This window comes from Centruroides vittatus, unplaced genomic scaffold, assembly GCF_030686945.1.
Source record: "Centruroides vittatus isolate TY-2023 unplaced genomic scaffold, ASM3068694v2 scaffold_386, whole genome shotgun sequence".
Taxonomy (NCBI): domain Eukaryota; kingdom Metazoa; phylum Arthropoda; class Arachnida; order Scorpiones; family Buthidae; genus Centruroides; species Centruroides vittatus.
The window spans coordinates 4,300,855-4,315,213 of NW_027122706.1; the positions used below are offsets into that span (position 1 = coordinate 4,300,855).

General features: G+C 35.0%; 1 protein-coding gene across 1 annotated transcript in view; it reads left to right on the forward strand.

The window, feature by feature from the left end:
- LOC136988791 (uncharacterized) overlaps positions 1-14,359 on the forward strand; it is a 104,244-nt gene that overhangs the window by 24,994 nt on the left and 64,891 nt on the right. Inside the window, exons 12-14 of the mRNA XM_067286753.1 lie at positions 241-384; positions 1,681-1,843; positions 2,035-2,093. Coding sequence (XP_067142854.1) covers positions 241-384; positions 1,681-1,843; positions 2,035-2,093 — 366 coding nt within the window. The remainder of the gene's footprint in view (positions 1-240; positions 385-1,680; positions 1,844-2,034; positions 2,094-14,359) is intronic.

The window sequence follows — 14,359 nt, forward strand, 5'->3', positions numbered from 1 at the left end:
TTCATTTTTATTTTTAATAATTATTATCTGAATACTTAGTCTATAACATAATTCATAAATTAAACGATATCACTAATGTGTAGACTATTTTACTGGAAGAATTTTTAGCTTGTTTTCCATCATTTCAATGGTTATTTCATAAAGTAGAACAAAATTAAATAGTCTTAACTTTTATTTAATTTTAAAGAAATAAACCATTTATTATATAGGTATAATTAATATTGTTTTCAATGTTTACAGATTAGTGAGAGAATGTACTGAAGAATACGAATTACAAGAGCTAGGGATCAAAATTCCCAAAGGAATGAATGTATTAATTCCAGTTTATGCGATGCATCGTGATAAAGAATTTTTCCCAAATCCGGAGAAGTTTGATCCTGACAGGTTATCTTTAATTAATTACTTTATTTTTATTTATAAATAATAATTAAATTTATAAAAATTGTTACATAATGATCGCTTTTTATTATAAAAATTATTCTATATGTTATTTCATTGATGATTTATATATATAAATTACAAAACAATTTTTTTTCCAATTATTACCAATTCACGATACCTTCTTTAAATGATCAAATTAAAATCTTATAGAATTTTTGGTTTATGATACAACAAAGAAATATAAATAATTAAGAATTGACAGAAAATTTAATTTTTAAATGACCGGTTAAATGACCCTTTAATTAAAAAATCCAGCTAAGAGTTGTGTAACTTTTCCGGTAAAAAAAATTTTAAATTGTGATGGCATCATCTGTTACGATATTTTAGTAAAATTTTTTATATCATCAAGTATTTAAAATGGAATACAGCTTAATTTTGAGAGTAGAAATGAGTTATATATAAAATTAGAAATGCGAATAACAAGCAAAATCTCCATTAAGTCCACTCGAGATATAATACACACGACCCCCTTTATCTCCCTATCTTGTCGACCTTTAACCATAAAAATTTAATACCAGTAGCATGAATCTCTCTGACACACAAATCTCCATACAAAATTTCAGAAATTTTCAGTAAAAAGCATAGGAGTTATTAAGCTTTAAAGGGGGTGAACAAAATTGTTCCCTCACACACTATCATATATACAGAAAAGAAACCCGAATGTTTTACATTTCTCGATGTTTCAAGGTCCTCTGAGTCTAAAAATGTAAAAATCTTATGAGGGTATATGTTTTGACTGATCGTCATACTTTTCCTCTGTTATATATAACAGACGGGAAAGCAGTAATAAGGAAACATTTTATATTCTAGAAAATAATTTCCTGCTGCATTTTATCTTATTACTCTTTTAATATAAATTTAATCATATTAAATAATTTACCAACAACTTATTACATTACTATCAAATTTATTATTTTATATATTTGCAATCATTGTAAACCCAGATTTCACAGATTTCTGCAAACCTAGTTTTCATAGTTAATTTTCAGTATTCTTTCATAAAAATCAAAGAAAAAAGGAACAGATCAATGTAGAAAACTGTACAGAAAGAAAAGTTTTATTTTCTATATTTTCGATAGTGATATATTTATTCCAGTTTTCTATATTGTTCTATATTGTGAACTTCCATAATATGGTGTAAATGCAAATTTCAGGGCAGATAAAACAATGGAATACTTGCTAGTAGTTTCATTTGTTAGTTCGTTATAATATTTGATTATAATTGAAATCTTCTTTTAGATTTATGCCAGAGAACAAAAATTCTATACCACAATATGCTTATCTTCCTTTTGGGGAAGGTCCGAGAAACTGTATTGGAATGAGATTTGCTTTTATGACATTAAAAATGTGCCTCGTCTATATCTTCCGCGATATTAGAGTCGAAGCAACAGAAGAAACAAAAGTAATAATTTATTTTTCAACATTTATGAAATTTGCTCATTAATATAATTATATTAATTACACAAATTTTTAATATTTATGAATATACGCAGTTGTTAAAATTTAATAATATGCCAATTTTATATAATATTAATTCATTATTTTTGAAAACATACATTTATATTTATTATTTTGTTTTACTTCTCTGTTTAGCAACCATTGGACTTCTACTTGGGTCAAGGTATACTTCAACCGAAGAAAATTATGGTCAAGTTAGAAAAGAGAAAATAAAACAAACATTAAATAACGGTAGAAATAATATCATTATAATTATTCAGATTTCTTTTTAATAAATTCGAGCATATTTTTGAAATTAATAAAGAAAATTATTAAAATAATCAACAATTTTCAAAATTATTTTTAAAACAGACTCTAAAAACTGTCACAAACTGTTTCGCAAATTGTTGTTATTCTGTTTTAAAATTTTAAATATTACAATACAGCATCCGTCACTAATGTTAAGCGAAACGAAGTGTAACGAAATCAATTTTATCATAGGCTTAAATCATATGAACAATTTAATATATCAACAAGTCATTATAATTCGGTTAATATTATTCTAATTGAATCGTGCTTGAAACCTCCAGAATTTTTTTCCCATCTCGTGTAATCAACTTTAGTGTCTATAAAGACATTCTAACAATCATAATTGTAAATGATTACAAATGTAGCCTACTTGTACCTTTCCTCAATGACGTTAAGTGAGGACTTGCGTATATTGCTCATTGTATTGTAGCATGTTAGAAATTTTGGAAATACAGTCGACTCCGCATAAGTCGACACCCCAAGGGGAAGTGGAAATGGGTCGAGTTATCCGATGTGACGACTAAAGCGAAGTTGGAAAAAAACCACAAAACTTCATAATTTTGAAGTTTAGACTATTCACAAAAAATAATAAAATATTTTTCAGTCCATCGTTAATCCTTTAATCCAACCACAGAAGTAACAGCAATAATGGTTAGAAGAATAAGCTTTTTTAAAAACAAGTAAACGTAGGTAGAAAATTCACAAAGTTAAAACCGATCTAGTGTCAGCCTTTTATTGGAGGATCTGACACCTTTCTATTAAAACCACAAAAAATTCTTCTCATACATACCGTCCTTATCCCATTTTAACTGCTTCTAGCCCGCTGGTGGTAGGTAGTCTAAACTTCAAAATTATGAAGAAAATGTCCTGAGTCAACATGAGAATTGTAATCACAAAACTTCAATTAATAAAATGCAGTAGTGCGTTATATAGTAGTATAGGCTTACAATACATTGTGTCCTCCATTTACAATTACTCGGTAGATGAAAAACTGAAAAATTCGTTGAGTGTTGTTTGTTTTGAGCACTTAACTGTCTCGACTTTCTTTTTCAACGATCATGAACGCCTTTAACACATCATCTTCGCAATTGCCAATTGTTGGCAAGTAACGTCTAAGGAATCTTAATGGCATGAGAAAATGCAAAATTGGATTCTGGTGTGACGTTGATGTAGATTGTATATTTTCTTTTTGTTTATCTGTTATTATTTTATACATAAAAATACATAAAATGTTAAGGCATTCTTATTAATATGTATATATATATAATATATTAATGTATTATTATTATTAATATATTATATATATTAATAAATAAATCGACTTTTCCTCCTGAAAAAAATGAGTTCGCACCACACGTGCGGAGTGAATCCATTTTTTCAGGAGGGGGTAGCGACTTATCGGAGTGTGAGACAGCAAAAGTATGTCGACTTATCCAGTGGTGACGAGTTAAACGGTGTCAAGTAAACCGGAGTTTTTTAACAGTAATGCCTGTGTAAGTCGGCCGGGACCACAGAAAACTGACTACTTAACCGAGGGTGTCGACTTATCGCGATTCGACTGTAATTATGTTTCTTTAAAGTTTCTTTTGTTTCGTTGTTTTGTATGCTATTACACGTGTCCAAAACTTAAGGACAAAAACAATTGCTAGCAATAATAGCTAGAAAAAGTCACCGAACCAGTCGATGTCGAACTGCCACAACGTTGTGACTGCTGCATTACGGTTCGAGGTGGCATACAGGTTTCGCTACCTGGATACTGGTAAACACTTTCCACCCATTCTTCATCTATATCTAACTTTATATATCTTTTTTACTAAAGACTTACATTTACTGCGTTGGTTTGTAAAATCGTACAACTTGTGTTTTACCTGCGTTAGACGTCGAACTGCAATACAGTTCTTTTCATATTTGTCTTCATTCATCTACAATTTATGTACAAATGTCGTCCGTCCTTATATTTTGCACGTGTGTATAAATTCATCTCCAGAACGCTTATTACTTGTTCTCCGAACGAAGTTTGTTTTGATAATACATATAAAGAGTTGCATGGGTGTAAAATAATTATAATTGCTATTGTAAATTTTATATATGTATTGATTGTTTGTATAATATATTTTCAAGAAAATAGCATACATAATAAAAAAATGCAAAGAAATAACTAAAAACAATATCGTTAATTTTAAAAGGACGAAATTGTCATGGAATAAAACTTTGATAATAAAACTCAGGTCCGAATGTAGTAGATCGAATATCTGAAAGTATATTAAATGAATGAGGAAAGTGTTTGTTTCCTCATATTCTTCACTGTCATTCACAAAAAGAGTATCAGCGTTACACAAGACATTCATTAATTTAAGGTTATCGAAAACCTGTTTAGTCTAAATTGTACAGCCAATGATTTTATTTTATAACTCAAATTAGATAGTAAATATAACGCTGGAGTTCACATTCTATTAAGAAAAGTTCCAGAATACCAACCTTTTTTACTCAAATAATGAACATCTTCTGACAAATGTAAATCTCTTAGTTGTTCACAATGCGAAAAGGAAAAAATCTCACTTGAAGAGTACAAATAGCTAGAAAAGGACATTCCAAAAGAATTATTATTAAGCCGGAAAATTTTTTTTTTTATATAAATCAATTGTTTATAGTCTTCTTTCGGTAATTTAGTAAGCTTCCTCCAAAAAGAAACAAATTTATAAATAGATTAATATCAATGAGGGTCCCATTTCCATTCTCAGTATGGGTCCTAAGCAGTGGCGTAGCGTGGGTGTCAGCCGCCCGGGGCGGAGGAAAATTTCGCCGCCCCCTTATTTAGGTATTTTTACAAGATATTATTATTTATTGTGAAATTTTGCCGCCCGCCCGCCACTGACGCTACACCACTGGTCCTAAGCCATATCTATTATGAAAAGCCTGCTTAATGTAAAACAACTGTAGTCTCTCAAATTATCCACTAAAAGGACACCTCCACCCAGAAAAAAAAAAAAAACTTGGTCCAATTAAAGAGTCGCTAAAGACTATGAAAGAAGGATGAAAGAATTGTACAAGGACTGCTGATGGTGCGAACGGTGAAAAAGGAGGACAACATGCAAAGTTATTTCTTTGTAAAAGTCGCATTTATATTTTTATTAAATGTAAATAGCGCCGGCCACGTACCTATATTGGATTTTTACTTACTATGAAAGAAATTCAGGATATGTTCAACTAACATTATCTATAAGTTACATATATTATTATTTTGCTTTTCTAATCGACGATAATTAATTATTGAATACTCATGCTGTTTAATGTGTCCAGAATTTCACAGCAAAAGCTAAGAATAATGTTCAAACAGCTTAGGAAATTGAAACTCACAATACAGTAAAAAAATAACCCCGTGTTTAATTATATTTCCAGTTCTTAATTTATTGAAATATCAAAGAATAATTCACTTACCATACAACACTTCCACAAATGTTCATCTTATAATAGAAATCTTTCTGTTAACAGTTAAAAAGTATCAGTTTCCTGAAACAAATAAAAATTTCAAATTTAATATAGGGTATGTCCGGGTAAGACGGGCCAGTTAAATATTTCTTTGACCGTTCGCTAGAACATGTTAATGATAGGATCATCTGTTCATGGTGTATATGCATAATACTGTTTTGTTTTTATGATCTTTGCACAAAATGTTTTAATTAATATACTGTGAAATACAAATCAGATGAGTCAAAAGTTTTTTCATATTTTAGAGAATAAGATCATATTTTGTTATCTGATTATGTTTTGGATCCCGTGTCTTACACAAAGTGTAAATTATGTCAGTTAATCGTTGTAATGTGTTGTAATAGTTTTTAGTTTAAACAGAGGTGTAGTAACAGCCTTGTCTATTTCTTCCTAACATTCGGGACGGGAGAGATGGACCATTTTTATATATGAGGGTTTGATACAGAAGTAAGTTGTATGACTAACGTCAAACTACAATATCACGTGTACAGTAATACCTTAATCATAAATAAATGGCAATAAATGTGACTTGTATGGGAAAAGTCTAAAACTAGCAAACTTAAATAAAGTTAAAAAAATTATGACCGTAATATTTAAAATTGACAAAATTTTAATTTGGCATAAATGTTTTTATATGAAAAACACCTAAAATGTACTAAACCGGACAATAAAGTTTTATCATTAATGTTTTGCTTCATTCCAATTTCCATTTAACGCAGGTCTATCTCTCCCGTATAGCATGGTCCAATTATTTACCCATAGTGATTTGGGATATATGGGCCATTTATATATTTTTTGTCAATTAATAACAAATTTGTTTGTGTCTTTCACATTTATACTATTACTTATTGTTAGCATATGTTACCAGCATACATTGCCATAATAGTTGAAAAAACCTTTCTAATGATTCTAATTAAAGCAATTGGTCTGTAAATGGTTAGCATTTGCCTACGTTCCTTCTTGTAAATCGTCTTTAAAGCAATTTTTCCAATTTAAAGGAAGAACAACTACACCAAAAGAAACTAAACGTCCAATATAACTAGTAATATTTCTGTAGAAAGGTATTTTTCATTTCATTCCTTATGTTACCGAAACCATGCGACAGATGATTTTAATTTTCTAATTACATTTTCCAGTTCACTAAAAGAAATAGGATCGTCCAAAGAGAAATATTATTACCAAAACTTAAGTCAAAATTAATTACTATATTAGGTCCGGCGAAATACTCCCTAAATACTTCAACCAATCCGAAGGGGATATAATGTTTTCACAGGATTTCTTAGATCTAACTTTATTAACTAAGGACCAAAAAATTTTACTATTTTAAGTAATAATTGTAAGTTCATTTTAGCTAAAAATAACTTTTTCCCGCTTTAAATAACGACTTTTAGTTTTTATTTAATTTACAATATTCGTCAAATATTACACATCCCTAGTTTTATTTCTACTAAACATTTGTAATATTCGGTTGTTAGTTTTCTTTAAACGTAAACACTGGGCATCAAACCGTTATTTCTCAAATGATAAAGAAACAGTTTTCTTAACCATTCTATGTCGTACTACCGAAGTTAACAAAGCCGCCAATAATTTATCATAACTCTACGCATCAACAAAAAGGTTTATTTCAGAAAAATATATAATAAATTCGAGAAAGATAAATAATTATTCGCTCTTTTTAGTTTCAATATTTAACCAATTTTTGTCAGTTTCTGAGTCAAAGCATTATCCGTCGTAAGTCCAAACGACATTAAAATCTCAAAATGATCCGAATTAAAAATGTCAAGAACCCGAATATCCGATAGTCTATCTAATAAATACACATTTACTGTTGTTAAATCTATAACCGGCAAACCAACCGGCGAAAGATTTCCTCACATTTATTTCCTTATCCCGTCACAGCAATCTGTCAATCTTTATTATCACTCATCTAAAGACAACTTCTACATTTTGCGCGAGCGGTTTACGTATGGGTTAGACCCGGAATGAAGCGAGTGGAGAGGATGACGGAAAGAACGCACCCAGAGATTTATATATAAAAAATATACCCGTTTATTTTCTCCATAGGACTAATTAGGTACAAACGATTACTTTACAGAGAGACACGTGATAAGGTACATGGCTCACGATCCGCGAACATAAATTCTACGCGGATTAGAGAGAGAGAGAGAGCTTACAAATATTCGCGTGTAGGATAAATACCTCAAGATATGTAGTCGGATGTCGATGTAATAATCGATGATATCCTTGTAGACCGTTGTAGGCGTTCGGGCTAAGAATAGATGATCTTGTAGTAGATCGTCGGTAATGACTCTGTCCACTAACAGGTAATAGTTGTTCAGGTAGGAAGTGTAACGATGACAGTTCGACTTGAATATAGATGATGAGGGAGGATCGGCGGCGACAGGTAACTATCCTTTTGAGCGCACAAACACACGGTCAGTAACAACTTCTTTTTCTTACTCATCGTACTCCCTTTTTATATGGGGAGGGAGTTTGCAGGCCCTTCTTTGATTTCGTCAGAAGAGATGATCTTCTTGGACCAATAAAATTATTGGTGACGTAGTCGTGTCACCGAAATTTGACTCATCTTAACAAGGAACTCAACTCGTGGGAATCGAGTTTAAACTGTTCTTATCAACAGAATTTATCAGTTGATTTCCCGTTTAACTAACCCTTTTTGGTCTATTTCGTTCCGTTTTTGTATAAAATGTAGAGTTTGTATAAAATATAGTTAAAAGATTATAAAGGTACATATAAATGATAAAGTTCACAATATCCCGATCGTCACATCACCCTGGGTTTTCTAAAATCAAGCTTGGTTTTATCGAGCAAGCTGGATTTTCACCTAAGGAATTGGTTTTACAGATTCGTTCCGGCTCTCTCTCTTTTGCATTATATTGCGATCGCGTCATAACGTCATATATGTTACCTTTTCCGTTCGCGGAGGTTATTAATAAAGTACGGAAATTGGCAATTTCCTCACGATATTTGCTCTCTCTCTTTCTAGTAGAATAGTAAAAAAAAATAATAATAAGGAAGTCATGGAATAGGTTATCTGGAGTAAATATGATTTATTGATATATAAATGCTACATGCATAGCAAAATTATAAGGATAAATCGTAGCAAGAGCTGTATATGCATAATGCCTGGAGTCTCGTTGGTCGGAGTATTCTGGATAAAGGGGAAAAGTCGTTAGATGAAGAAGGTAACAGGACATATTATAATTTATATTAATAAAATTTTGATTTCGTAGCTATTTCGTTTCTTAAAAGGGATTAAGTTTACGATTTAGAGAATTTTGCGATTTAGGTTCCGCGTTTCGTTACCTTTGGGGGTTGTATATTGTTTCTGCTTTCCCTTGGTGAGCTAGCTTTCCTTTTAGGGATTCGACTTCGTCGTGGAGTTGGAAGGATCCAAGGTCGATCTTCCACAGGTCCTTGACTTCTTAAAGCATAAGAATGAGATGAAGTCGGTTGTTCCTCTTCGATAGTGGATTCTATTTCAGGTTCCCTTTCATCTTCAGCTTCCGATTCTGATTCCGATTCAGATGTAGGTTCAGATTGTTGTCGTGACATCTCGGAGAAGATAAATTCGTCCCAGGGGTCTAAATAGGAACATTCCTCTGAAAGAGATTGATTGATCGATGTGGTAGGGACAGGTTGATGTAGAGTGTTCAGCTCAAACTCTTGCCGCGCAATTGCGTGCTTGAGGCGATTAGCATGTACTTGCAGTCTTTTCTTGGTAGTTAGGTTTTCAATGATGAAGGTAACAGGGCTTAGTTCAGCCACGATTCGGAATGGCCCTGACCACCTCGGTGCCAACTTTCGTTTAAGTCCTTGAGGTACAATTACTTCGTTCAAAAATACTCGATCGTCAATATGATACGTAGGTATTTTGTGAGTTTGACGATGTCGTGTCTGTCTTTTTCGGGCAGCTTGTTCTGCATGTTTTTGTGCTACCTGATGAGCTTCCGTCATTCGGTATCTAAGTTCTGATGCATAATTGTCTTCAACATCGTATTTAGTTTTCGTGGGACTAGTTATTAGATCAAAAGGAAAGGTTGGATCTCTCCCGTATAATAGAAAGAAAGGGCTGTCGTCTGTAGAAGCATGTATAGTTGTATTATAAGCAAACAACGCATAAGGAATCCATTCGTCCCAATCTCGTTGGTCCTTAGCTACATAATGTGCAATGATATCGATAAGGGTCTTGTTAAATCTCTCCACTATTCCGTTACATGCAGGATGATATGCGGTAGTAAGAAGTCGTTTTATTTGTAATAATTCGCATACTTCCTTAAACATCTTAGATATTAGATTCGGTGCGCGGTCAGTAAGTAATTGAACAGGTGTGGAATGTCGTAGGACGATATGTGTGACAAATGCTTTCGCAATAGTTTTGCTCTGAATATTCGGTAAAGGTATGGCCTCGGCATAACGACTGAAATGATCGATGAAAACAAGTATATATTTGTTGCCATTTGACGTGACAGGTAAAGGTCCTACTACATCCATAGCGGTACGTTCGAACAATCGTGTTAGAGGAGGAAATAGCTGCAATTCCGCTTCTTGTCGTTTGTCCTTTCTTTTCATTAAAGCACAACGTTGACAGCTCTGACAATAGGTTTTTATATCCTGTTTCATTGTTGGCCAGTAGAACAGCGATTGAAGTTTTTGTTGCATTTTCTGTGATCCCAAATGGCCTCCAATAGGTGTGTCATGATGAATTCGTAAGATGTAGGGAATTAAGATGGACGGAATGACTAGTTGTTCTATGATTTCCCCTTGAGGGGTAGATTGTTGATGATACAACACTCCTTCTTCATCTAGGAAATAATGTTGTGTCTGATCTGGAGACGTATCGCTTTCTAGATAATGAATAATGGTATTCCATTTCTCTTCCTTTCTCTGAAATTCGCCAATTTGAGACTTTGAATAGATTGGGTCGAAGTTGTTGGCAGTCGAAATTTGTCGAATAGGAATTCTACTTAATGCATCTGCATTTTTATGACAACTTCCGGCTCGATGTTTGATATCAAAGTCAAATTCCTGTAAGAAAATGACCCATCGTGCAACTCGAGAATTTGAAGTAGAGTCTTTATTACTGATAAGCCATCTTAATGGTCGATGATCCGTTATTATAGTGAATTTTCTCCCATACAGGTATGGTCGGAAGTATTTGGTGGCCCAAACTACCGCCAAACACTCCTTCTCCGTAGTACTATAGTTCTTCTCTGGTTTTCTTAATATTCTGCTAGCATATGCGATAGGTTTTTCTCCGTCTATTTCTTCTTGAGACAAGACCGCTCCAATTGCTTCGTTTGATGCGTCTGTGGATAGAATAAAGGGTTTGGAAAAGTCTGGAGATTTCAAAAGAGGAGCTGAGGTGATTATTTCTTTGAGTCTCTCGAAACTGCGTTCGTGTTCTTCTTCCCATTGGAATTTGTTATCCTTTTTCAACAAATCGGTTAGAGGTTTTGCTATCTTTGCATAAGAATCAATGTGTCTTCGGTAGTAACCCGTTAATCCAAGGAAAGATTTGACATCGTGTTCGTTTGTAGGACGAGGGAAGTTCAGAACACATTTTATTTTATTTGGATCGGGTCGTATTCCTTCAGCCGAGACATCATGTCCTAAGAATTTTATTTGTTGTTGAAGGAAATGACACTTCTTGGGTTTTAATTTTAGACCCGCTGTAGCCAGTCTCTGAAAGATTTGTTCTAAACGAATTAGATGCGTTTGGAAATCGGAGCTAAAAGTTAGTATGTCGTCCATGTAAACTAGACAGGTTTTCCCCTTTAAGCCATGTAAGATAAAGTCTGCGGCCCTTTGCCAAGACGCTGGGGCTCCGCAAAGGCCCATTGCCATGCGATTCCACTGGTAATGACCATCAGGGGTTGAGAACGCTGACTTCTCCTTGTCGCGCAATCCTAATTGCCAGAATCCTGATAAGGTATCCATTGTCGAGAAGTATTTCGCCCGACCTATAAGACTAAGCGCTTCTTGCACCAAAGGTAAAGGATAAGGATCTGCCCTTGTCACTTTATTCAGCCTCCTATAATCTACCACAAGACGCCATGTTTGATCCTTTTTCTTCACTAACAAAGCGGGGGCTGACCAGGGAGATTTCGAATGTTCTATTATACCCTGTTCCAATAGTCCGTCAATGATTTTATTCATCTGTTCTCTTTGAGCATAAGGTATCCTGTAAGGTGGTTGATACACAGGAGAGGCATCTCCGGTGTTTATCTCATGTTCTACTACTGGACAATATCCCAAATCATAGTCATTCGCGGCAAACACATGCCTATATTGGTACAATAGATCTAATAAGGGACGCTTCTTGTCCTTTCCAATGCGGGTCCAATCGAATAGTTGACCGAATTCCTCTTTCGTTAGAGTTGCAGTTGCACTCGAATTCTGAGCGTCAGTAGATTTGATTGTGTTCGGGTTATCTTCTTCCTCTACTGCCTTGTGGAAGGTTCCTACACACTCGCCTTTGGATAATTTCCTTGGTTGAGTAGATAGATTCATGATTCGGATGGGGACTTGGCCTCCTTTTCTCGTCTTTACTAAGGAATCGACACCTAGGACACCCTCTGGATTAGATATTCCAGATTCTATAACTCCTATTTCTCCTCTCCGTTTTACTCCGGATATTCTCGCGGTAGTAATAATCTCTGTTCTTGGAGGAAGATTGCAGTCTGTTATCAAGATTACCTCTCTTGCCTGTTCTTTAGGAATAGGTTGTTGTGAAATATTAGATTTGTCGTTTTTCATAATTATAGAGTTTGTAGGAGGTCGTATAAACGTACCCTTACGAGTTCGTTTCCCATTTCCTCGGATTGATCGTGTTGTCTCCACTTCTGGCTTCCGAAAATCTATTTCCTCTCCTCCTGGAAGTATTATTTTCTCTCTTGCTAAATTTATGAGAAGTTCTTGGCCCTTAATTATATCTCGTCCTAATAGACCGTCAAAAGGATGAGGTATTTGATCGTCTACTACATAACAGGAGTAGTCGAATTGTAAAGGTCCTATTTGAAACCGGAACCTTATAGTTCCATACGTTCTGATGCCATGTCCCGTGACACTTTGAAAGAGTATTCTTCTTCCCCTTTTATTAAAATTGATTGTAGTTGTTTTCTTAGCGAAGGTTCGAGATATAAGTGTTACCGTGGAACCAGTATCTATCGCCAGTCGAGCTGGATAATCGTTGATTGAACAACACAGACTAGGTTCTAGATTATCGCCTATCCTTCTAGCTCCTATTCGATTTCGCACTCCCAATTCATTTCCTTTTTCTTGTACATCTAAAGTCATGGTCTCAGATCGGATATTTTTTTGAGGTCGACGTGTGTGTGTATTATCGTTCCTCCATCGCCTATTATTCTGTCGCGAATTCATTTTGTTTATTCTCCCCTGTGGTGGGTTTTGAGATGGCGCTTGAATTAGATTAGGTTGGAAGTTGCCTCTTCGTCTGCCTGGTAGATTGTTTGATCGATACGGTCGGCTTCTGCCGCGCGCTCCCCTGACAGATGAATCAAATCGAGAATACCCATGTCCTCCTCTCGAGGAATAATAGTGTCTTCCCCTGCTTACTGGATGTGTGAATCCACGCCGCTGATGATCCTCCTTTAATTTTAGTTCGTTTAATTGGCTTAGTATGTTAGCTAACGTCGCTTCGAGGTTACTTGTGCGTTCGTCCTCGGGACTGCTTATTGCTCCGACTATCCCTTGTAATTTCCCGGTCAACTGCTCTATAGTTTCCTCGCTGATTGCCACTTTAACTGCCTTATCAAAGGAATCTGGTTCTCTGGACATCACCCGTCTTTTAATTCTATCGTTGAGACCGCTTAAAAATTGGGCGAGTAGCCGCTCGTCTCGCTCTTTATTTTGGCATCGCTTGATTATTTCTGTTTCGCGAGCATCGGCCCCTGTCTGTTCGATTATGGTCTCCGATACTAGGCCTTGCAACCGAACTGCGTACGTCTGTACGTCCTCGTCGCGTTTCTGAATGCATGCATGGAATTTCTGAAGTCTAAGCGAGTATGGTTCTTTCTCAAAGCGTAAGATCATTTGTCGTTTGAACTCCTCGTATGTATCAATTGCTCGCATTCGCGCATCCTTCCATGCGAAATCCCTCGCTATGCCCGTTAATTTTAACTTCGCGACGCCGAGACTTTGTGCCTTAGTCCATCCAGTTAGTTTTGCTATTTCGTCTAGCGAGTCAAAGAAGTCCCTGATGCGCAATCCTGATGTGTCGCCCGAAAATGAGGGGGTTAAGGGAATCATTCCGGATAATCCCGAAGGTGCACTTCCTCCCGGATTCTCTCCACCTTGAGCCTCCATTCTTTGTTAGATTATTTTCTTCAAAACAAAATCCCACTTCCGGGACACCACTGTGACCATAGGGCCGGTATCTCTTTGATACCACGTCAGGATGACACCACTGTATCCTTAGATTGATACAGAAAATCAATTGCGCGAGCGGTTACGTATGGGTTAGACCCGGAATGAAGCGAGTGGAGAGGATGACGGAAAGAACGCACCCAGAGATTTATATATAAAAATATACCCGTTTATTTTTTCCATAGGACTAATTAGATACAAACGATTACTTTACAGAGAAACACGTGATAAGGTACATGGCTCACGATCCGCGAACATAAATTCTACGCGGATT